A 21,360-nucleotide genomic window follows, 5' to 3' on the forward strand; every position below is an offset into this window, starting at 1 on the left:
CGAGTGTTTATCCAGGATTTAGTGATCACCATAAGTGACACCACAAACACGCATTCATACCTTACACAAACGTGTATAGTATCCATCTTCTGTAATTCAACGCCGCATCCTAAGAGGCTTGATTATTACCGCACAAAGTGATACATTTGAATGGTAATGTGGCAGTTATATCACATTGTTTTGGAGGTACTATATTCCACATGTTAGACATGGCTGTCAGTGTTTGGAAAACAATACCAAAATCATGCTCAAGATAGTATTTTCCAGGGAAAGGATGATATATAAAGGCAGGGATCAATCTAATGAATATGTGTTTTAATTATGACGGACATTATGATCTCGCCCTGCTGTTTGGACACGGTTGGTGTTTCCTGTGCTGTGTGGGCCTTCTGGCTGATTGCATTTTCATTTTGCATTTTCAGCTGCTGTAATGAAATATAACTGTGAAGAAGAATTCTAGGAGACTGCACAGCGGCATGGCAGATTTATAATTGGATATTTTAAATTAAGAGAGTGAAAAAGATGGACTTGGAGCCACAAAACTAACAGTATCAATTCTCCTCATCTTGAAAAGGTATGAAGGATTTTAGGGTCGAGTGTTAAAGATTTGCTCCAAATAATTCAAATGTTTACTTTTCAAAAAAATCAAATGCTTGTGAATGATTTGATTTCATTGCATCTGTTGCTCATCATGGTGTGTAATTTATGTGAGGTGTTAAATGTACTGTAAATCTATTACATATATTGCTGTATAAGTAACTTTTCTTTAGACCGTCAGTGTTTCCAGAGAGATGTGTTGGAGATGGAGCGGCTCCCTAGCTGGTTTGAAGTGAAGTTTGTTATTCTAGTGTTAAAGGTAACTGAACGTAGCATTTTCTAATTTCAGCTGTTAACGCTGTGTTTGTCCAGAAAGCACAATATGGTAACAGATTCTAAATGCTGCACATTTTAAAAATACTTGTTTAGACCTGTTCCGTTTCCTCACCACCACGCTTTTTAGCACATCTTCAATCCGCGAGGGAAGATGAACTTGCTCTGACTGCATATAATGAGAACTAATCCCCCTTTAATGTGTTAAAAATATGAAATTAACTACCTAATAACTAACAAGTTTCAATCTACCAAATGAGATTGTCATTACAGCCAAAGCGATACAAATCAACTCGAGAGGAATAAGTCATGTACAGTCTGCATTAATCAAAATTAATATTTTGAAAAATGATTTAAGAAAATGTATATCTGTTTTTCAGTAAACTGGGGTGATGTGATGTTTAGACTTACTGGAATAAATAAAGTTGGTGAAATCTGGTGTCAGTAATGTTTAGCTGTCGGCTCCATGGCGCCACCTTGTGGTTGAAACTGCACACAGTGAGATTACAAATGCGTTTTATTCAAAGGCACATCACGTTCAGAAGAACTATGAAAGACAGCAAACATGGACTTGCTTACATTTAAGTGCACACAGATCCTAAGCCCTATGGACGCCTTTACAAAGCCACGAACAGATTGGCACCTAGCTGGCTGTGATAGCTACAGAACATAATGCATCATGGGAAAGTGGCAGGACAAACTGATGGCATTTGATAAACAGAAATACTATAGAAGCTTGGGACACAGAAATGCAAGGAATAGCTGGACTAATGATTATCTCCAGATTTGACACAGCAGAAAATAATTCAGCATCATTTTTGAAATACTTTTATATTATAGAAAAATAAAGCTGACCAGAAGCGGTCTTTGATTGCAAGACGTAATCTCAACTTTTCCTCTCCTACAATGATGTTAAAGAAACAATCTACTTAATTCTTCAACATTTGCCTCTCAGTAACTTGTTTGGTGGAACTGCTGAGTCACAGCTGAGTTTCCTGCTCCCCTGGGTCTACAGACGTTTCTTTGATCAAGTGCAACAGCGTGAATCACATAATAAAAGCAGGGATTTGCCACCACAGAAATACATTCCTGCAAACAGTAACAACATCTTATCTAGTGTGATGACAGAAAGAAAACAAAGGCTTTCGCAAAAGGCCTTTTCCACAGCAGACATTTGAGCAGGAAAAGGATATTTGTGTTACTAAAAATGTCCGTTCTATTAAAGTTTCCCAACATCATTCCTTATTAACTTCCCTTATGCTTTTCCTGTGTGTGACATGTCAACACGTCTTCTGTGAAAATAAGACACGTTTTTCTTTTTCAATACGAACTGCATCCAACACAAAACCTTCTCTTTGCAACGAGCAAATAAAGCAATTTCAGCACAAAGTCACCCATGTAACAATTTCTGTTCATTTCTAACAATGAACAGTGTTCACATTCATTGACAGACATATTGAATCATTAACTGACGATGCAGACACACCTATAGAAACCTATGAGAGGTGTTCTATAGCTGCCGTCACCATTCAGCGGCTCTGCTGCGAGGCGTTGACCTTATCTCTGTTCACACTTTAACCACATGACTCCAAAGTAACCTCTGTGCGCCGCTATCTTTGGAATGTGATGGACTTTGCCGAGGTGGCACTTGGATTGGCACTTGGGTTACATTGTGACATTAACAGCTAACTGCTAGCACAAAATTCAGACTTCAGCTGGTTTCATTTTCGATTGACTTCACGAGTCTTCATTCCTTTCCTTAAATCAGTAATTACACATTCTGTGGATACATTTGGATTCGACAACTTCATTCTTCACATAGAATATAATGAAAAAAAGAGATAAATAAGGGTAATATAAATACAACATATAATTATACAACATTATAATTTCCCATTTAAGGTAAAGTGTTAAAATATAACCTGGTAGTGTCTTCTCTTATACCGGGCACCACAGTTAAAATGTCTTTGGAAAGATTGTACTGGCAGATCAGAGGCGATTATCTCTCTGCTTCCTGGATGTGGACGCTTCAAAGCTCTGTAGATGCTTCATGCCCACAGAGAGTCAAAGGCTGGGCCGATGACCTCAACAAAAGATAGTCTGCAACTGAGGGAGAGAACCCCCCCCCCCCCCCCCCTCCTCCCTCTCTGAAGTGCATGTGATCAGCTGGTTGAGCTGAAAGAAAATCCAGGGACATGTAAGCTTTTTTTCCAAGTCAACAGTGCCGCCCTAAGGCACCTACAGCAGCAGTTATTCAATTTCCTAGCCTAGAATAAATGTTGCTATCTAGTTCAGCTTAAAACCATGAGGGCCGTGTGAGCCTCAGCAGAACTCCTCCTCACACTGCGCCTCCCCCACCAGCAGGGAGTGTTTGTCGGGCTCGCTGAGCACCAAGCTGTTGAGGGAGTGCTTGTCGGAGCGCAGGGAGTTGATGGAGGCCCGGCTGTAGTTGACGATGCGGTCCAGCAGGCTGAGTCTGGGGGAGGGACGCCGCATCTCGCCCATCCCGATGTGGACGCTGACGTCGGACAGGCTGCCCGGACGCCTGCTGTTCCCCAGCCTGGCCTCCAGCATCTCCGCCGTGGGCTTTGTGTAACTGCAGAGACCAGAAGACGGGATTAGACTAATGTGGACAGCGATGGGAAATGGTTTTAGAGGAATATTTTTTAAAAAAGGGAGAATGAAAAAGCACACCTCAAAACACGTTAAGGGGACACACTACAGGTGAATAGGGTTACAATCTCAAAATATATCATAATGAAACTGATTATAGACATTAACACAATTATCTTTTGTGTTACACTTTTCTTTCTTAAATGAATGAAGTGGGAATTTCTGTCTCTGAGTGATAAAAAGCTAACTTGTAGAAAACTGCCTTTAAAGATAAGTATTGTAAATGAAGAACAATTTGTTCGAAGCGACAGGCAAATAGGGTAAAGCAATCACACTAAATTAAAGTAAACATACAGATGGCGTCTCAAAACTTCCCAATTACTTACAATAAGACCTTTTTTTGTATGTTTTCCAAATGTGCAAATAACAATACATTCATCTGTTTGCATTTTGCTAAGTATTTATCTATATATCATATTCCATTGACTTGTATATAGACTATTCTTGCACCATTTCTATTTTATTTGTAATTACTTGTACACCTCAAAACATTCTCTTGCACTATTTTATCCGTTTGATGTCCTATATATTCATGTTGCACTGTTGGAGTAGCTTGAGACTTCATTGCCATATCTAAATGTGCACATGAAAATAAAGCCTTGAATCTTGAAGAGAGATTGACATACCGGTATGCAAACATGCTGACATGTGCAGTAGAATTAACACTCAAACGTGTATTTCAGAGAGTTTCATTCCATGTTACAGAAATGGAATAGTGCCAGACAAGAGGATGTGTTTGCCAGTAGTTTCACAGATGAAATATCTCTTACCATTTGAGCAGCAGGGAAGATAAGACCACGGAGACCGAGGACAGCGCCATGGCAGCAGAGCCCATCCACGGCTGTAACACCAGACCAATGGGGAGAAACACACCTGAGGACAGACACGGCTCTAATCAGTGCGGTGATCCAAACTGTGGCACTCCTCACTGTCAATGAGAAGACATCATTCAAACAAAGCCTGGCAGTCACCTACCAGCAGCAATAGGGATGCCAACCAGGTTATAGATAAGAGCAAAGACAAAGTTGATCCTGATCCTCCGGACGGTCTTTTTAGAGAGGTCGATGCTGCCCACCACATCCAGGAGGTCATTCTGCACACAAGACCAAACCAGCGTAAGAAAAAAGGGTAGATATTTCAGATAAGGAAACAGTTTTATTCAGTATTAGATTTTTGAAACCAGTGGTCCAAAGTGGATGAATATATTTTGTAAAGCTAAACTATTTTCTTTTTAAAAGCATTATTCTGCATTGTCCTGTCATCAGCTATACATTGCTGGTTTTAAGATAACGAAATGTTTGGAAAAATAAAGCTACATTTAAGACAAAAGTTACATAATAACCAACGTCTGTACTTTTAAGTAACAGTCCTGCTAAAATAAGAATGTATGATTTTCTCTTGAGTTACCCAGAATTAGTGACCAGTAATAGATGTATGTCTTGCAAAAAACTGGCATATTACAATTGAATTTAACATCTTGTCTGAGGATACAGTGTTGTGCTCTGTCCTCCCCCAAGCTCAAATCCTCACCCTGATCAACACCACGTCTGCTGCCTCTATGGCCACATCTGTCCCGGTTCCTATGGCGATGCCTACGTCAGCCATGGCCAGAGCAGGAGAGTCGTTGACGCCATCGCCCACCATGGCTACGATCTTTCCTGCCTGCTGCAGCTGCTCCACCTTGGCCACCTTGTGGGAGGGCAGCACCTCGGCAAACACCTTCCTGATGCCCACCTGAGGAAATGCAGGGAAATGGGCTCAGAAACACAGAAATATACAAAATAGAAGACCTGGACGATGTGTCTAAAAAGGTTTTCTGTTGCTACCGGATTGCTGTATTTTCTGTGGGCTGGAAGTTGCCTTGGACAAGAAGCCATTGGTATTTTTCCATTGAATTTTTGATTACTGTATACAATAAGCTCTGTGGCGAAGATAACGGTACTTATATGTATTGTTCAGCAGCACAATCTTAACCAATGGACAACAATTTAATCATTTTTAAAGTGGAAATGATTCCATATTATTTGGTTATTATCAATTTTGTAAATGAAAATATAAATGTTAATGTCAACGTCAGTGGTAGCATGATTTCAACGCCGCCACTAAGCTAGAAGCCGACTAGTGTTGCGTTTATGGTGTTTTGCGCGATTACATTAATGTCCCGACAACCATTGTAGTCACATGGAATTTTTGTGACATTATTAATACTGTAGAAGAAAAAACTTGAAATGTCAGCTTGAAGTGGGCTTAACCACTGCGCTTATTTCTGGCATCTCACGAAAAACCCATTCAAAAACCAGAAGTGCAAAAATTCTCACTCATTAAAAATGCTTAATATTATACGACTTGGATACCATGATGTCGTAATATATTGTGATTTGTATGCTGTTGTTTATTCCAAAAGCAACACTGTCATTTTAAATGAACATTGCATTCTCCCAAACAATTGATATTCACATTCCCAGCTCTACGTCTCTGTCGTACCTGAGCAGCGATAGCTCGTGCCGTCTTGCTGTTGTCTCCGGTCATCAGCACCACCTCCAGCCCCATGCTGAGCAGGGTGTGGACGGCCAGCTCCGCCTCTGGCTTCACCGTGTCTGCTATGGCTATCATCGCACACAGAGTGTCTACAACACAAAGTAACATGCTTAACAAAAGGAATACATGTCGTTTTAGACACAAAATTACTTTCAGCAATCAGACAATTATGACAAACAGCTAACAGTGTACATTTCATCTGAAACAGAGCTACTCACTGTCGACAGCCACGAGGACAGCCGTGCGTCCTCTGCGCTCGTGCTCGATCATGGCCTCATCGATGTCCGGTCTGACCTCTAGGCAGTTCCTCCTCATCCACTCTCTGTTTCCAATCAGGACAACGTAGGTGGCCGTCTGGACGAGGCCTTCACGCAGAGATCAATGAGGTTAGACAACAGCATAGAAACAACTGTCTCACTGCCTACATTAATTAATTTACAACAGCTGTTTGTTTTGGGATCAGACAATGAAGACCACAGAAGGAAATGTAATTGTACTACTTTAAAGCAGATGTAGGTGTATTTAGGTGGTTGGTGTAAAACTGTGGAATTCTCCACAGAATGATCTAAAGAATTCTATAGGTATTTTTCAGTTAGAGAACTTGTATAAATTAAGAAAATGGGACTATATGAAGCGAGTGTGAATACGTTTATGTACTCTGGTTCTGCATTGGTATATTTTTGTGATGTCTGTTCTTTATTTTCCGGTCCCATTATTATTGTTATTATTATTAATATTATAATGCGCCGCTTTCCCCTTCTACTCCAGTTGGACTCAGATGAGGGTGTTGCAACTTTCCTTTTCCTTGTTCATGTGATGTTTTGGTGTTGTTGTTTCTTTTGTTTCTTTTCCATAACTGTCAAGTGGGAACCAAGTATTTTTTGTAAGTTGTTGTGTTCCTCTTATTTTCCTACAATACAGCAATGATTGGCTGTGAATAAGAAACGGGCAGGTCATATAAGATTATTTTCTTCTCCCTGCTCCTTTTCGGTTTTGTAAATAATTGTTATACATTGAGTTTGTGCATACCTTGAACGGAAAAAATTAAAATCTAAATGAAATAATCTCAGGACTACATAAGAATGTTTCAGTATTTCTGTTAAAACCACAAAAAGGTGATCCCATCATACTTAGCGGCTGTGGGTCCATGATGAGGGGATGGGAGCTGGTGGACATCCGGGTGTCACTGATCTGGACGAGGATGTTGTTGCGCTGGTTGTTGTCCTCGCTGTCGCTGTCCGACTGCCTCTGCAGGGTCTCCGTGTTGCTGACCTGACATCTGATCCCACAGCCCGGCACCGCCTGGAAGTCCGTGCAGGCGCCAAGAGACTCCGTGCTGAGCTCCTTCACAACAAAAAGTGATGGATGTTAAATAAAACATTCATGACTCACAGGGAAGATCATGTGTGGGCGTTTAATCGTATGATAGCAAAATAAAACCTCAACTACTTTAGAGATATATATATATATATTCCCCGGGCGCTGTATAATAGCTGCCCACTGCTCCTAGTACTAGGATGGGTTAAATGTCCAAATGTCACTCTGTGTGTGCATGAACGTGTGCCCATTAATGAGGGCTTCATCCTCCGATTCTATCTTCTATCTATAGTCAATAAAAAAGCGATGACATTCTTGTGCTTTTTTAGTCTTTTTTAGATTATTTTTCAACTGATCAGTCAATAAAATCTGGCCAAAATGCCACCTCATTTATTTCACCCAAGCCCAGTTGTTGTCATTGGACCCCTTAGCTTTAGTAATGTAGTTATTCTTCCTCCAGACTGCGCCCCTATATGCTGCTGTAGTCCTGATATGGCAGCACAGCAAACGAGAGACAAATCGGACTTTTAGTCAACGAAAAATGAGAAAAGGTTTTGATTTTCATTTTTAAAATAGATCTTTCAGACTTTGCTTTTTTGCACTGTTGCGTTATCACTTTTATTGATTTAGTCACGGTTGTTGGCTGATGACATAAGTGCCGCCTTGTCAAAGTCATGGAAAAAGGTTGTCGCCGAACATATTTACTTGATGTTTCTGATAGTGAAATTAACAATCACGTAGAGCATCTGAGATTGTCCTGGGTGGGCGTTACATGTGAGGTAGGAGCCAACCTGTTTGCAGTATTTGGTGATGGCTGCTCCCAGAGGGTGCTCACTGTTGTTCTCAGCTGTGCCCACGATGGCCAGCAGCCGGGAGCGAGGCATCCTGTTCCCCTCCACAACTATCTTGACCTGGATCACCTTCGGGGCACCATATGTGATTGTCCCAGTCTTATCAAACACCACTGTCTGGACCTAAGGTAAAACAAATATACATTTGGGATCAATATTAAACGTTTTAGCAGTATTTAAATCAGAGCAACCTTAAACTTGGTTTTGTGAGCTTAGATACCAGAACCACTTTTCAATGTGTTTAACTGACAGTTGTTCCGTTAGACATTTGGCTGACTACGTATGAGTGTTACAAAATGATCATTTACACACCTTATGCGCCATCTCGAGTGGCTCTCCTCCCTTTATCAGGATGCCATTCTGGGCACCAACCCCTGTGCCCACCATGACAGCTGTCGGGGTTGCCAAGCCGAGGGAACAGGGACATGCGATGCACAACACCGTTATGGAGGCCTGGAAGGCGAAGCGAATCACTGCCTCTGTCCTGGAAATGCTCTTGTCGTAACCCTGCAGGGAGAAAATAGGGCCGTTAAAATGAAATACAAATCACTTTTACTATCACTGAAGATAAGAAAGTGTAATTGCAATAGTGAACAAAATGAGATGCAGTGACATTTGTAATGTTTCAATTCTGTACAAAATGATTTCCTGATGCTTTACTGAGGAGCTTGGTATAGTCAGATAACAAGAATTAAATAAGACTCACAGGAAAGTACTCCACCACCAGAGAGAAGTCTAAAAACCCGATGACGATCCAGACGACCAGTGTGAGTGAAGATATGACAACAATGAAGGGTACGAAGTAGCCACTGATCTTATCTGCATACTGCTGGATGGGAGCCTAAAAAAATAAATGTCATGAATTAAATACCCGAGCAAAGCAGGTAGACACCATGCAGATCTCCAACCACATATTTCACCTTTGAAGTCTGAGCCTCCTCCACTAGTTTGACGATCTGAGACAGCGTGGTGTCCAGGCCAACATGTGTAGCGCTGATCAGCAGAGAGCCATTCTGGTTAATGGAGCCTGCGATCACTGAGCTGCCGGGCTTCTTCGTCACCGGCATGGCCTCACCTGGAGTCAGAGCAACAGCTGGTGAGGAAACGCGGCAGGGCAGCGGGAACCAGGAGTGCCACATCTGGCAAAGACTTGGACTCAAATGAGCGCTGAACTAATAATTACAATTATGTTGAAATTGCTATATGGAATTCTGAAATATTCAAATCTCAGGAGGCAGAATAGTTGATTTAAAAATGTTATTGGGGTGCTGCAGAGAATTTCTCTTTTTTGTTTCAAAGCTTAAGGAAAAAAACGTTCCATGATGATGTGTTGTTTAAAAAGATGGAATATGCAAAATGTCCACTATCTTGAATGTTTGGCAATATCATTAAAATATGCCCAAACTCAAATGTTTCTTAGTCATGGTAATTTATCTTCTCATAGTCTTAAGTACATTTCTGATTGAATGCCAACAATGTGACAGATCAGGGCTAATAACTAGTGTAGTGCACTTTGTCAACACTGGGACAGTAGATAACACACTACAAGACAAACAGCTAAAAGTAACACATTTTTAGAGACCAATCAGAACACAAGTCAAATCTCTTGCTTATACTTTCATCTTATTCCTACCAATACTGATATTGGGCCTTTAATCGAATAGGTACGTGGTCCATTCTTTCACTGCGACCAACCTGTGATCAGAGACTCGTCGGCCATGGAGTGTCCCTCGATGACCCGCCCATCGACTGGAAACTTCCCCCCAGGAACCACTTTCACCACATCGCCTCTCTGCACCAGCTCCACATCCACCTGCTCCTCGCTGGAACACACCACGTCACACACTTTACATGATACACTGTGGATACAACGCCAGGCTATCATTACACTACTGCTGTAATGATATCTTACACTAGAGTAAATATTGTATGAAGGCATACAGTGAGCCGGACAGAGAGGTAATGTCCCATGGTACTGTGCATTGATTTAAAGACGTTCTCTGCTGACAGTGATTGATGGACAGCATATAGAAAAAGGGCAGCTCTACATGCATTTGGGAGCTATACTAGACAATAGCATTTTGAGAGTAATACTGACATAGTGAACAAGAAAAGGCAGCATCTCTTTTTCCCTCAGGAAGTGCCAGGTTGACCTGATGACAATGTTTTCTCTTCTAAGGAGTTTGTACTCACTTTCTCTTTTATGAGCTGTTAACTTTCAAGGTCAAACACAAAAGTGAACTCAATAAATTGGATAGGATGTTTACATCAAACAGTTACATAGGAACACATAACTAAAAGAAGAATCCATCCCATCTGATTCTTCCAACCCCTTTATAGCTACAGTTTCCATTTCTGAAATCTATAAGCATTCTCAGACTTCCACTTGATAAACCAACAAACTCAAGGACACTCCGTTATACCCTCCCAAACTCTTAGAGGACGGTGTAGTTGGATTTCCTTTGCTTTTCACTTCTATAAACAATACGTCCAGAACTCTGCCGCCAGGCTTCTCACCCACACCAAGCCATGGCACCGTATCACCCCCACCCTCATCCACCTCCACTGGCTGCCGGTCAAGTCCCGGATTCAATACAAAACACTCATCCTCACCTACAAGTCCCTCCATTCCCTCGCCCCCCAGTACTTATCGGAGCTCCTCCATCCCTACACCCCTTCTTGGAGTCTGCGGTCCTCAGACACGGGCCTGCTCTCCATCCCCCGCTCTCGCCTCCGAACTGTTGGTGACAGGGCATTCAGTGTTGCGGCCCCCACCCTCTGGAATGAACTTCCTGCCGAGATCCGTAATGCTGCCTCCCTGGACATCTTCAAATCATCACTAAAAACACACCTGTTCACCCTGGCCTTCTGGTCCCCCGGCATCCTTTATTTATTTATTTGGTTTGCCTGTTGATTGTCTGTTTGTTACAGTTTTTTTATAGTTTTTGTGCTGCATTTAATTTGCCTTGTATTTCTTGGGCACCAAGTGTACAGTATACCACACAGCTGCATAAACAATTGCTTTACTGGCAACTGATACAAGTATTGATTATTCCAGCAGGGTTTTTGAAATCTGAGTAGTAGATAAAAATGACATTTACAGTTGAATTTCCCTTTGATGGTCAATCAACTAACTTGTTTTATTTCACACCAAAGCATTGGACAATTCCATAATAAAGCAATGATTAAAACGGATTACATCTGAATCCCATTTGGGATTGAGTTATGTGCTATTCTTCATTGTTTATGAAGTCCTTGTTATTTCCCGTTAGACCTTTAACTGACATTTAATCTGCAAACCGTAGATATATTGTAATCTAAAACCAACAAAGATATGAAAGGTTCTTTAAACAAAATGAGCACAGAGAACAAAGAGTACCTGAGAAGGGACTTGTCGCTGCTGAGAGTCACCACCGTGGCCTCAGTAGCTTGTAAGGACATCAGCTTGGACAAAGCCTCAGATGTCTTGCTCTGGATGGAAGAAGATGATTTCCAAATGACTTGTACATTAAATTAATATCCTGCATTTAATGTCATAGATGAATAATGATTATGAGCTGAACCTTGGCTATCTGCTCCAGCCAGCGCCCCAGGGAGATGAACACAAAAAGCATCGGCGGTGTGTCGAAGAAGGTGATGGGGTTGATTCTTGCCTTCTCCACCATGGCCACTATGAGGACAATCAGTGAGTAGCTGAAGGCTATGGAGGTAGCCAGCACTATGAGCACATCCATGTTGGCAGATCGGTGTTTCAGGGCTTTGTAGGCTTGAATGTAAAAGTAGCGACCTCCAATAAACTAAAGAAAGGAAACACAGAATTCACCAAAACATTACCTTCAGTCCATCTTATAAAATCTGAATATTAGTGCCGTTTAAATCACATGTCCTGAGAGTGCAGGGGAGTTACCTGTACAGGCACACAGAAGAGGAAGGACAGCAGGTTCATGATGGAGAGGCCTGGGAGCAGCTGTCTCTCCAGGAACATGGTGGCGTGGTAGTGGTTGCGGTCTTCCATGGTGGCGTTGTGTTGATGTGAAACATTCATCTTGTGGTCCATGATGATCATGTAGGTCATCATGCCCATGACAGGCACGCAGAAAACCAAGCTCACCAGGAAAGATTTCCTCCATCTTAGAGAGCAAAGACAGTTGTGCATTTTATTTTGTCATCTATGTCTTAACAGTCCTTAGAGAGGGGCAAGGAGATGTCCATGGAGACTTTTCACTTCCCCGGTGAATAACCCACTAACTGCATATACATAAAGTAAACCCATGTTTATAGTGTTAAGGCTGTACTGCAGGTCATTTTTCCTTTACATGCCAAGCTAATGTTAAAGCTTTGAGGGTCTGTTGTTGAGGTTTATGACTTTATCACACATTTCAATTAAGTGGTGAATCCATTTAGATTAAATCATTCCAAAAAAGGTCAAAGTAATGAATTGATATTATAGACTGTATGTATTGTATAGACTTATGGTGCCTTTATGCGTGTACAGGAAGCTTTACATACATCTCTTTCATGACCTTGTGCTATTCTCAAATATATATTACCTATCTTTCAAAACATTATTCCCCATTGACACAATTTACAGTTTTCCCTGGCACTAATGGTCCAAGCGATATGCAACTTGTGTACAAATGTAAGAGAAGCTGGTTTTTGTATAATCAGAATTCATTGAGGAATATAAAGAGATGGTGTTGCCCTCTCTGTAAGTTAATGCAAGTTTTCCTGAGATAAGCAAAACATATTGTTGAATGTTGAGTCATCACCAAAATAAATAAACACAAATAGGGGCTGGTGTGTGTTCTTGGTGAACACAAAAATGCTACTTACTGCCGTATCTCTTTGCTGTGGTCCAGGTGACTGCCAGTGCGGTCCCTCTTCACCAAAGAAGCTTCGAACCCCAGATTCTGCAATTAACAGTCAAACTACTGATACAACAAATCCTTCATAGTGGTATTGGTTTACATAAATGATGTTGGCATGCAAAAAGAAACGTTAAAAATAACTGAACACATGCTGAAATAACAGGATTAATACCTTGATCAGCTTGATGATGTCTCGCGGCCCTATCATTTCAGAGTCGTGCTTAATGTGTGCTTTGTTGGTTGCTAAGGCAACAGAGGCATATATAATCCCCTTTTCTTTCATGAGGCTGGATTCAATCTTGTGAACACAAGAGGCACACGTCATTCCCCTGACCTGAAAGAAGGTGGAGAGGAGCAGTCAAGAAGGGAAAGGGAGACACATATATTAAAGAGGGGATGAAGTGAGGAACAGACATTTATTTTATCTACTGAAAAAGAGGTTTTAGACCTTCTTCACTAGTGATGGAAATGTTTATCTATGGATGTGCGAGTTGAATGTGTCTTTTCCTTTTTAATCTAACGTTAACGCGACCGTAGGTTTACTCACCACGAATTCTAGGTTTCCATCTGAACCTTCATAGTTCTCCATCACAGAGGCGGAGAAGCCGAGCTCTTCCACACACTCGGCTATCTTCACAGGGTCGATGAGATCAGGGTTATAACGCACCTCTGCTTTACTCGCCATCAGTGCTACCAGTACAGAGTGGATACCTGCAAAACATTCAAACATGTATCTTCAGTTCCTGGTGAAAGCAGTACGGTACGATTAATGCTTAATGAAATACAAATTAATGTTTTTTTCACATTCAAAGCTTCTGTTCGGTTTCTTTTTAAGAATGTAGCTTTGAATTATCCTTAACCTCAGTGAAAACGTTGAACAACTAATAGCTCATGAATTATAAATAAATTATGGATTTTGGAGATGATTGCATTTGGATGTGTGGAAATGTTTGGATCACACCAGTCGGAAACAATCATACCAAACCACAATTTAAAATGAATTCAACAAATAGCATAATAATCCAAGAAATTATGTTAGATTATATGTTTGAGTTAATGTTAAATTATGTTTACACAGTTGATAATTTGCATGTCTAAAAACTTTTTTCAATGACTTTAAGAGTTCCAATAATCTGCTGAATCTACCTCTGTGGTTTCCCTCACATTTACACCAGTCTAAATCGTTCTAGCTTTGGATTGGCTAATCAAGTCAAACGTGGGTTGGGAATGAGGAAGTGTTGATTGATTTGTTTGATTTGGAAGTGTTGTGGTTTTGAATCTGATGTGTGGAGAACATTAAATCTGGCATCTAATATTTATTTGCAGTTTTTACAGACCCGTTTCATTCTTGAGGTTTCTCTCGATGTTTGCCACACAGGAAGCACAGGTCATCCCTCCGATCTGGATGAAGCATTTAGCGTTTTTGTCTCCGTTGCGTGCCCGAGTCTCTTTCTGTAGGTCACCGTCTAGCTCCTTATCTTTCACATTTGATAGATTTGAAGACTTTGAGAGACTTGGTTTTAGTACAGGAAGCAATGAATTGGTCTCTGCAGAAAACAAGGGGGGAAAAAGGAAATGTCTCAACAATACCCACTGAATTATGAGCATCCTAAAACAACAAAGTTGAACTTAAGACTACCTGCAGGCGATTCACTAGTTCAAATACAAATGAGCCATTTTACTATGTGAGAAATAAGCAGACTCAACAACCACACCATTATAGACCACCCTCGGAAGCCAGCCTCTTCGACCTAGGACCAGAGATGCGGGCATGGCTACACGACACCGAGTTGGACATATAACATTATACGAAAGAAGAAGAAGAAGAACCACACCATGTCTCCTCTCACCAGGTAGGAAGGCATCAAAGCCCATGTCCTCCACAGCCTCCCTCAGCTCCTCAGGTGTGGTCAGGAGTGGATCGTACTCGAAGGTCCCCTGGTGCTCGGACAGAGAGACCTGGGCCGCCGTGACCCCTTTCCTTTGGGAGATCATGCCTTCAATGGACTGGACACAGGAGTTGCATGTCATGCCCTCGATGTGAATATGAACTGTGGAAGCTAGAGGCTGGGTGAAGCAGGGCTGTGACGCAGCGGGCGTGGCCTGTGTCGCTCGAGCAGCCCGAGGGGGAGTTAAGGCAGCAGTGGGCAGAGTGGGACTGAGAGAGGCCAAGGAGCCCCAGAGCTGTGCCTTGAAGTTCCCTGGAGGCAGCGCTTCAATGGCCTGCTGCAACTGAGCCACGGTGACCTTTACAGGGTCGTAACAGATGGAGGCCTTCTCCTGCTCCAGAGACACCTCCACTGAGGAGACACCAGGCAGCACGGAGATATTGTCCTGGATATTGACCACACATGAACGGCAGTGCATGCCCTTTACCCTGAGCGCAACAAGTGTTGTGTCTATGAAGATTTCTGACTCCTCTGACGCCTCTGATGGTGAAGAGAGAGTTGGTCTTTGGGAATCAACTAAACGTCCGATCTCGCTGAGGGACAGCTGCAGGGGGCGAGGCTTGGACTTGACGAACGCCTTGAAGCCAGAAACAGCAATCTGGTCGGTGATGGTTTGGACAGTGATGAGGTAAGGCAGGTACACGATTGTAGCTTCCTGAGTCTCCAAAACAACTGTGGACGATACAGACATGACCGAGTTAAAAATACCAAAGCAGAGCCTAAAAGACAATATTACAGGTCATTGTGCATGTAAAGATGACGCAAATGATTGCAAACAATGAGGCAAAGAAAAAAGAAAGTCCAAAAATGCCTACATGAAATGTACACACAAGCCTTCGATCACCATTTAACAATCATTTAGTCCCATATGATCCTGTTAATATGAGATCAGGGGCCCTTTGTCATGCATCATTTATAATAAGGTAATCTAAATCAGGTGTCTTTCTGTGTGCTTTGTCCCGGTTTAAGGTCCTGGTGGATATTTATTTCCAACTTGGGAAGAAGTGTTTTAAAGCTGAACTCCAGAGAGAACAGAGGCTTTGCATTCAGGGCTCTGGACCTGAAGGCTGTTTGATTTGTTAACACCTTTTAAATCTCTTGTTAAAAATTACTTTGAGGACACATCATTTGAGTATTGATGGTCATATTATGCTGTTCTGTTCAAGGGGATTTTACAATATATAAATTATAAATTTCTGCCTTGTTTAAAGCACTTCTCTGGGGTTTTGAAAAGCTGTTCATAAATTAAGATTATAGTCATTATTATAAAAGGTTCATGAGGAAATCATCTTTGTGAAATATTCATATTTAACTCAATTTGGGACAATGTTTCTAGAAAAGCAAACATACGGCTTCAGTCTTCCTGCACACAGAATCTGTAAACGTGTCACTACTTACAACAACACCAGTAGAAGTATTTCATTGTCAAATCGCACAAAGCAACCTGTCAACTGTTTCCATGCAAAGATCCTCACATGACGTGACAATTGTTATCTTTAAGATGTGCATTCCTGCGCAGCAACTGTGTTACAACATCACTTTTACATCAGACACTGAAGCAGTATGACTTCAAGCTTGTAAAGTACATCACCTTTGATCTTCTCAATCCCATTTAGTTTTCCAATCTTTCCTTCAATGGTAGTAGTGCAGGAGTGACAGGTCATTCCTTCAATGCTCAGTTTGAGGAGCGCCGCCCCGCCGTCCGCAGTGTGCGATGGAGACATGTTTGGGGTTATTTGCATTGGGCTGCTGGGTGCTGGGACCTCCACCGCCTCACTCAGCTGCGAAGAAGAAGAAGTCAGGGAAGGAACAAAGGTAACAGTGAGACCCATCGGGGAGGGGCTCTCTCTGACGTCCAACACTCCCTGTACCTGGGACAGCTTCTCCAGAGCCTCCTGCTGGGCTGCAGGTGTCAGGCCTGAGGTGGGGATCAGCTGGGTGTCCGTGGAGACGGGGGTGGCTGCGCTGGACGCTGATAGACTCGACTCAAAGCCCATGTCCTCGATGGCCTCCGACAGAGACTCTGGGCTCTGGTGGCTCTGGTCAAATAATACAGTGGCATTCTTCTGCTCTAAAGACACCTACAAAATCAAGGTCAAGGTTAAAATAGAGTAAATTCATAAACTAAACTAAATCAGTGTAGCTTACAATAGCTGCATTTGACTTGTATTCGACTCATAAATCGGGTTGATTCATCTATGAGGATAAAAGGCAGCTTTCTTATTTCAGATTAATAACAGCATGCAGAATTTCGTGAGAGCACATTAATGTTCCAAAAATGCTGTTAAGAAATTAGAGAGCCAATAGACAGCTTTTTTGCTGGTTTGAAGCTAGTTCTCGCTACTTGCATCTGAATAAAGATGCACAGGACACAATGCATTAGGTCTTTGGGAGCGAGTAGGGCACAGTGAAGGGGTCAAAATGTACTTTAGCTACTAGTTAAAGATAAATTAAAGCAAAAATGTGTCTATTGTCACTTTAATGTAGTTTACACACACATCATCAATAATCTACATTATCTTGTGACATTTTCACAGCCGTACTGTGAATCTGCCTCGTCTCAACAATTGACCTTATACACATATTTAAAAGAAATGGGGTAAAATGAGTCATTTCCCTTGGCATGCCGTGTCAGTATTGATGACCCTTAGCTCTTCCTTTTTACAAGAATGAAACATGTGACCCGCTGAAGGGATCACTTGACTGGGCCATAAGTAACAACCACAGTGGGGGTTAAGTTGTAAGTGATTGTGCCTGTTGGCTTAACATTGCTGTTTCTGAGAATGAGAGGGGGGAGGGCCAGGAATGAGACAAAATGAGTCTGTTCTACCACAAACATCTATTCACTCCTACCAGATCATGTCTATATAAATGAATTAAAAAAAGACCCAGGAATTGAATTCTCTAAAGACATAAATGACATTTCCTGTGGGTGAAAGCTGCGTATCGACCTGTTGTCACAGTCGTGAGAAGGGCAGAGCTTTATCCGGAACACTATTACATTATCTTGTCATTTAACCCAAGCCTGAGGGGTAAACACACAATAAACAAAACAGAGGACCACAACAATTGTAATATAGCAATCTCTCTTGGCCAAATGGATGTAAGTCGGTTTTAAATTCAAGTTAGTCATGAGGGAGTACAGCTGTGGGTATAATCAAACGTCCTTACATTAAAATGGACAGGACCCTTTTGTTAATATAAGAATGTATGCATATCTGCCTTTTAAATTACAGATTGGATTGTACAACATCCATGGTAGTCATTTCATTCAGAACGTTTTTAAGACATTCAGAAAGATAAACAAATTGCATATCAACTTGGAAGAAAATGAAACTAAAAGTAATAATCCATGTTCTCACCGAACATCTTTGCACATTTACCTTTATATGTATGACCCCGGGGAGCATCCCAATTCGCTGCTCGATGGACTGGACACAGGAGCCACATGTCATGCCCTCCACTCCGAGGGAGACTGAAGACAGATTGACTTTCTGTGTCATGGTTGCTTTCTCTAAAAAAAAGGGACACACGAAGTACAACATGTAAAACTCAAGTCTTTGGCTTTATAAAAAGAACCAAGAGCAAACCTTTAACAAATGCAGGGCAAATACTCAAAGAGACAGGTCAGAAGAATCATCAAAGTGTAATGATAAAAAGAAATGGCAGAAAAGCTAAAGTCATGTCAGGATCTTGGTTTTTATCACCCTTTTATTTATTTGTATTGCTTTTTTATTAATTCTACCGTGTTGTGTAATGTTTATTTATACTGTTCATGCTCACTACTTGTAGCACTTCGGGATTTGAATTCAAATATGAAGTGCTTTATAAATGTAACCCATTATTATTATTATTATTAAAAACACAAGAGTTCTTTAGAATTGTTTTGTAACATGGTGAAATGTTACTATAAACATGTTAACTCAAATATTTCATTTGAATGAAAATTCAAAATGATATATGTGCGCCAAAGAACTTTAGGAGCTCGTAGCTGTGAAATAATACAAGTCGTTGTTCTTTCAGCCTTGTCCACAAAACAAGATGTGAAAACACTTGACAGAACTGGGTTCTCTATTGTAAAGAAACAAGTATTTATAGCACTTCTTAAAAACCAAATGTGTATCAGATCAACGATTCAAATTGTATTTATTACCACAGTTGTGAAGAAACAAACAGCAAAACTTGCCAACTTTTATCTATATTTGTGTTTGCGATTAGTATTTCCACTTCCGGCACAGTCACTTGACATCAATAAATACAACAAATCGTATTTGTTCAATGATATCAAAACAAAAGTACAACCACAAGGGAAAGCTATGATGTCCATGTTGTCCTGCTTGGATTGAATTACTCGGTAATGAAACAACAGCAGATTAAAGCTCAACACATTATTTGACTGTTATCATAAATACAATTTCCACAACTTCAGTGATGTACAGAAAGAAAAAGAAACCCTGCAACAGAAAGTCAACATAACATTGTATTTGATGCCCCTTAAGACTAAGGCCATTTCCTAACAAAGGTAATTAGCTGTAGACCGAATAAATGGTTTATGTGTAACACCGTTTTAAGACTTTTGATGAGGGTTTTCGAGTGAGTAAAATCATCATTTAATTAAGCTACGATTTAAGCGGCTAATAAAGATAGCTTGACTTAGCTCTAAAAAAACAAGTTAAACTCATCATTAGCTGTCGCCTGCTTGTTACTAAACTTAAAAAACTGTGTATAGTTTATTAAAAATGTAATGTAGACATTGATCTTACTGAAAGTGTCACGTAATAACACAGCTTACGTTAGTTTTAGCATGTAAATAAAAGTCTTACCTGACTCAAAGTAACCAGTTAGCTACAGGCTAACGACGTTGGCTGTCAGACTGTGGCTAAGCTAAGTAGCCAGCTTCTTCTCTTCAAAAAATAAAACAAAACAGCAGCGTCGTGGCATCGTGCTGTCTATGGAGAATAACAGAGGGTGCTGGGGTGTGTCTTTTATTTCCCTGTTTTAACAAAGCTGAGCTCTGTGAAGCTGTCTTTATTTCTTCTTCTCATGCCGACGTAACGAGCGTCTCCTATGGACGACGTTTCCACGCGGCTACGTCACTAAATGGGCGGGGCTGCAATCCATGGCAACACCTCTGGGTAATTTTGCCCTAAATTAGCCCTGTCAGGCTGCATTTACTGAAGGCTTAAACTGTTTTAAATGTACATTTAATCAGGGATGCAAAGTACCTAAGTGCATTTTCTCAAGTACTCAAGAACTTTTAATTTACTAAAATATTTAAATGATTTGCTACTTAGTACTTCTACACCACTACGATTCAAAGGTTAATAGTGTACTTTTACTCCACTACATTTATTCTATACCTTTAGTTACTAAGCAGATTCATGTTGTGAAAAATAACAACACTTAAATAAGACTTGAGGGACATCTGGAGCAATATTCACGGTCAGACAACCCTGCAATATACAAGTAATTCATTACATTAGCTGCATGCTTTACCAGCTGTGATAAATACAATAATGCATAAATAACTATAATTCAAAACTATGATATACATTATTCTGAAAATGGGCCGACCTTTCACTTTTGGTCCTTTGAGTATGTTTTGATGCCAATACTTTTGTACTTATACCTGAGTAACATTTGAAATAAAGGACTTTTACTTGTAACAGAGCATTACACTCTGGTTCTTCTACTTTTACTAAAGAACACATACTTTACATTACATTTAATTCAATTTATATACATTTTCCTCCATGTTAATCAACAAAAAAAACTTCAATTCAGTTCACTATAGCTCCGTTGTTTTGTTCGACCAGTAGCTGTCCTCTGTGCTCAGTGAAATATGATACATCTTTGGTCCTTAGTCTGTTTTGACACACTGGAGTGAAATAACTCCAGGGACCTTACACTTTGGGGGCACTCGAAACACAGGGCAAACTTGTGTCCTTCAACCGCCCAGTTTGACTGACCTCTACATGACCGTCCAGTTTGACTGACCTCTACATGACATTACCCTGGTAATCTTTCTTTCTAGGGGTGGCTGCTTTCCCAATCAGGAAGGAAACCAGAGGAATTAAGCGTCTTGTTAGGTGGTCAGAGATATCCTGTTTAATTTTTGGGGGAATTACTGTAACTTGAAATGTGAAATATGATTTGATTAATTGCTGAGTGTTTTTATTTTTTAATTAAGCTTACTGTATAAAAAACACACACACACAGGTATAAATATATATATCAAGTGTAATCTTTCTTCAATAATAAAAGGTATCCCCCTGTTGATGTAGGTCTTTCCTC

General features: G+C 40.8%; 1 protein-coding gene across 4 annotated transcripts; it reads right to left on the reverse strand.

Moving 5' to 3' along the window:
• Nucleotides 1-1,369: 1,369 nt before the first annotated feature.
• Nucleotides 1,370-20,124, reverse strand: atp7a (ATPase copper transporting alpha). 4 transcript variants are annotated; one of them, XM_034093155.1, is made up of 24 exons: nucleotides 19,890-20,124; nucleotides 18,450-18,580; nucleotides 16,938-17,147; nucleotides 16,658-16,847; nucleotides 14,953-15,738; nucleotides 14,455-14,664; nucleotides 13,665-13,828; nucleotides 13,290-13,451; nucleotides 13,083-13,159; nucleotides 12,157-12,379; nucleotides 11,813-12,046; nucleotides 11,629-11,720; nucleotides 9,945-10,072; nucleotides 9,170-9,324; nucleotides 8,956-9,090; nucleotides 8,562-8,756; nucleotides 8,190-8,372; nucleotides 7,212-7,425; nucleotides 6,300-6,446; nucleotides 6,028-6,170; nucleotides 5,074-5,277; nucleotides 4,519-4,636; nucleotides 4,314-4,416; nucleotides 1,370-3,466 (listed from the first exon to the last, which is right to left on the reverse strand). In XM_034093155.1, exons 2-24 carry the CDS (start codon nucleotides 18,567-18,569, stop codon nucleotides 3,193-3,195), a joined length of 4,467 nt encoding a protein of 1,488 aa, XP_033949046.1. In that variant the 5' UTR covers nucleotides 18,570-18,580; nucleotides 19,890-20,124; the 3' UTR covers nucleotides 1,370-3,192. The 4 variants fall into 4 exon arrangements, with proteins under 4 accessions (XP_033949046.1, XP_033949044.1, XP_033949045.1 ...); XM_034093153.1 differs by having other exon boundaries at nucleotides 16,658-17,147; nucleotides 19,895-20,124; XM_034093154.1 differs by having other exon boundaries at nucleotides 14,968-15,738; nucleotides 16,658-17,147.
• Nucleotides 20,125-21,360: the final 1,236 nt, after the last annotated feature.

The sequence above is a fragment of the Pseudochaenichthys georgianus genome, chromosome 10 (genome assembly GCF_902827115.2).
Source record: "Pseudochaenichthys georgianus chromosome 10, fPseGeo1.2, whole genome shotgun sequence".
NCBI lineage: Eukaryota > Metazoa > Chordata > Actinopteri > Perciformes > Channichthyidae > Pseudochaenichthys > Pseudochaenichthys georgianus.

Excerpts from the sequence above, each read along its gene's own strand:
- atp7a (XM_034093153.1), bottom strand. The coding sequence starts at position 18,569 with ATGACACAGAAAGTCAATCTGTCTTCAGTCTCCCTCGGAGTGGAGGGC. Across the intron at positions 8,373-8,561 it reads CACTCGAGATGGCGCATAAG|GTCCAGACAGTGGTGTTTGA; the intron begins GTGTGTAAATGA and ends GTTTTACCTTAG. Across the intron at positions 4,637-5,073 it reads CAGACGTGGTGTTGATCAGG|AATGACCTCCTGGATGTGGT; the intron begins GTGAGGATTTGA and ends TCTTGTGTGCAG.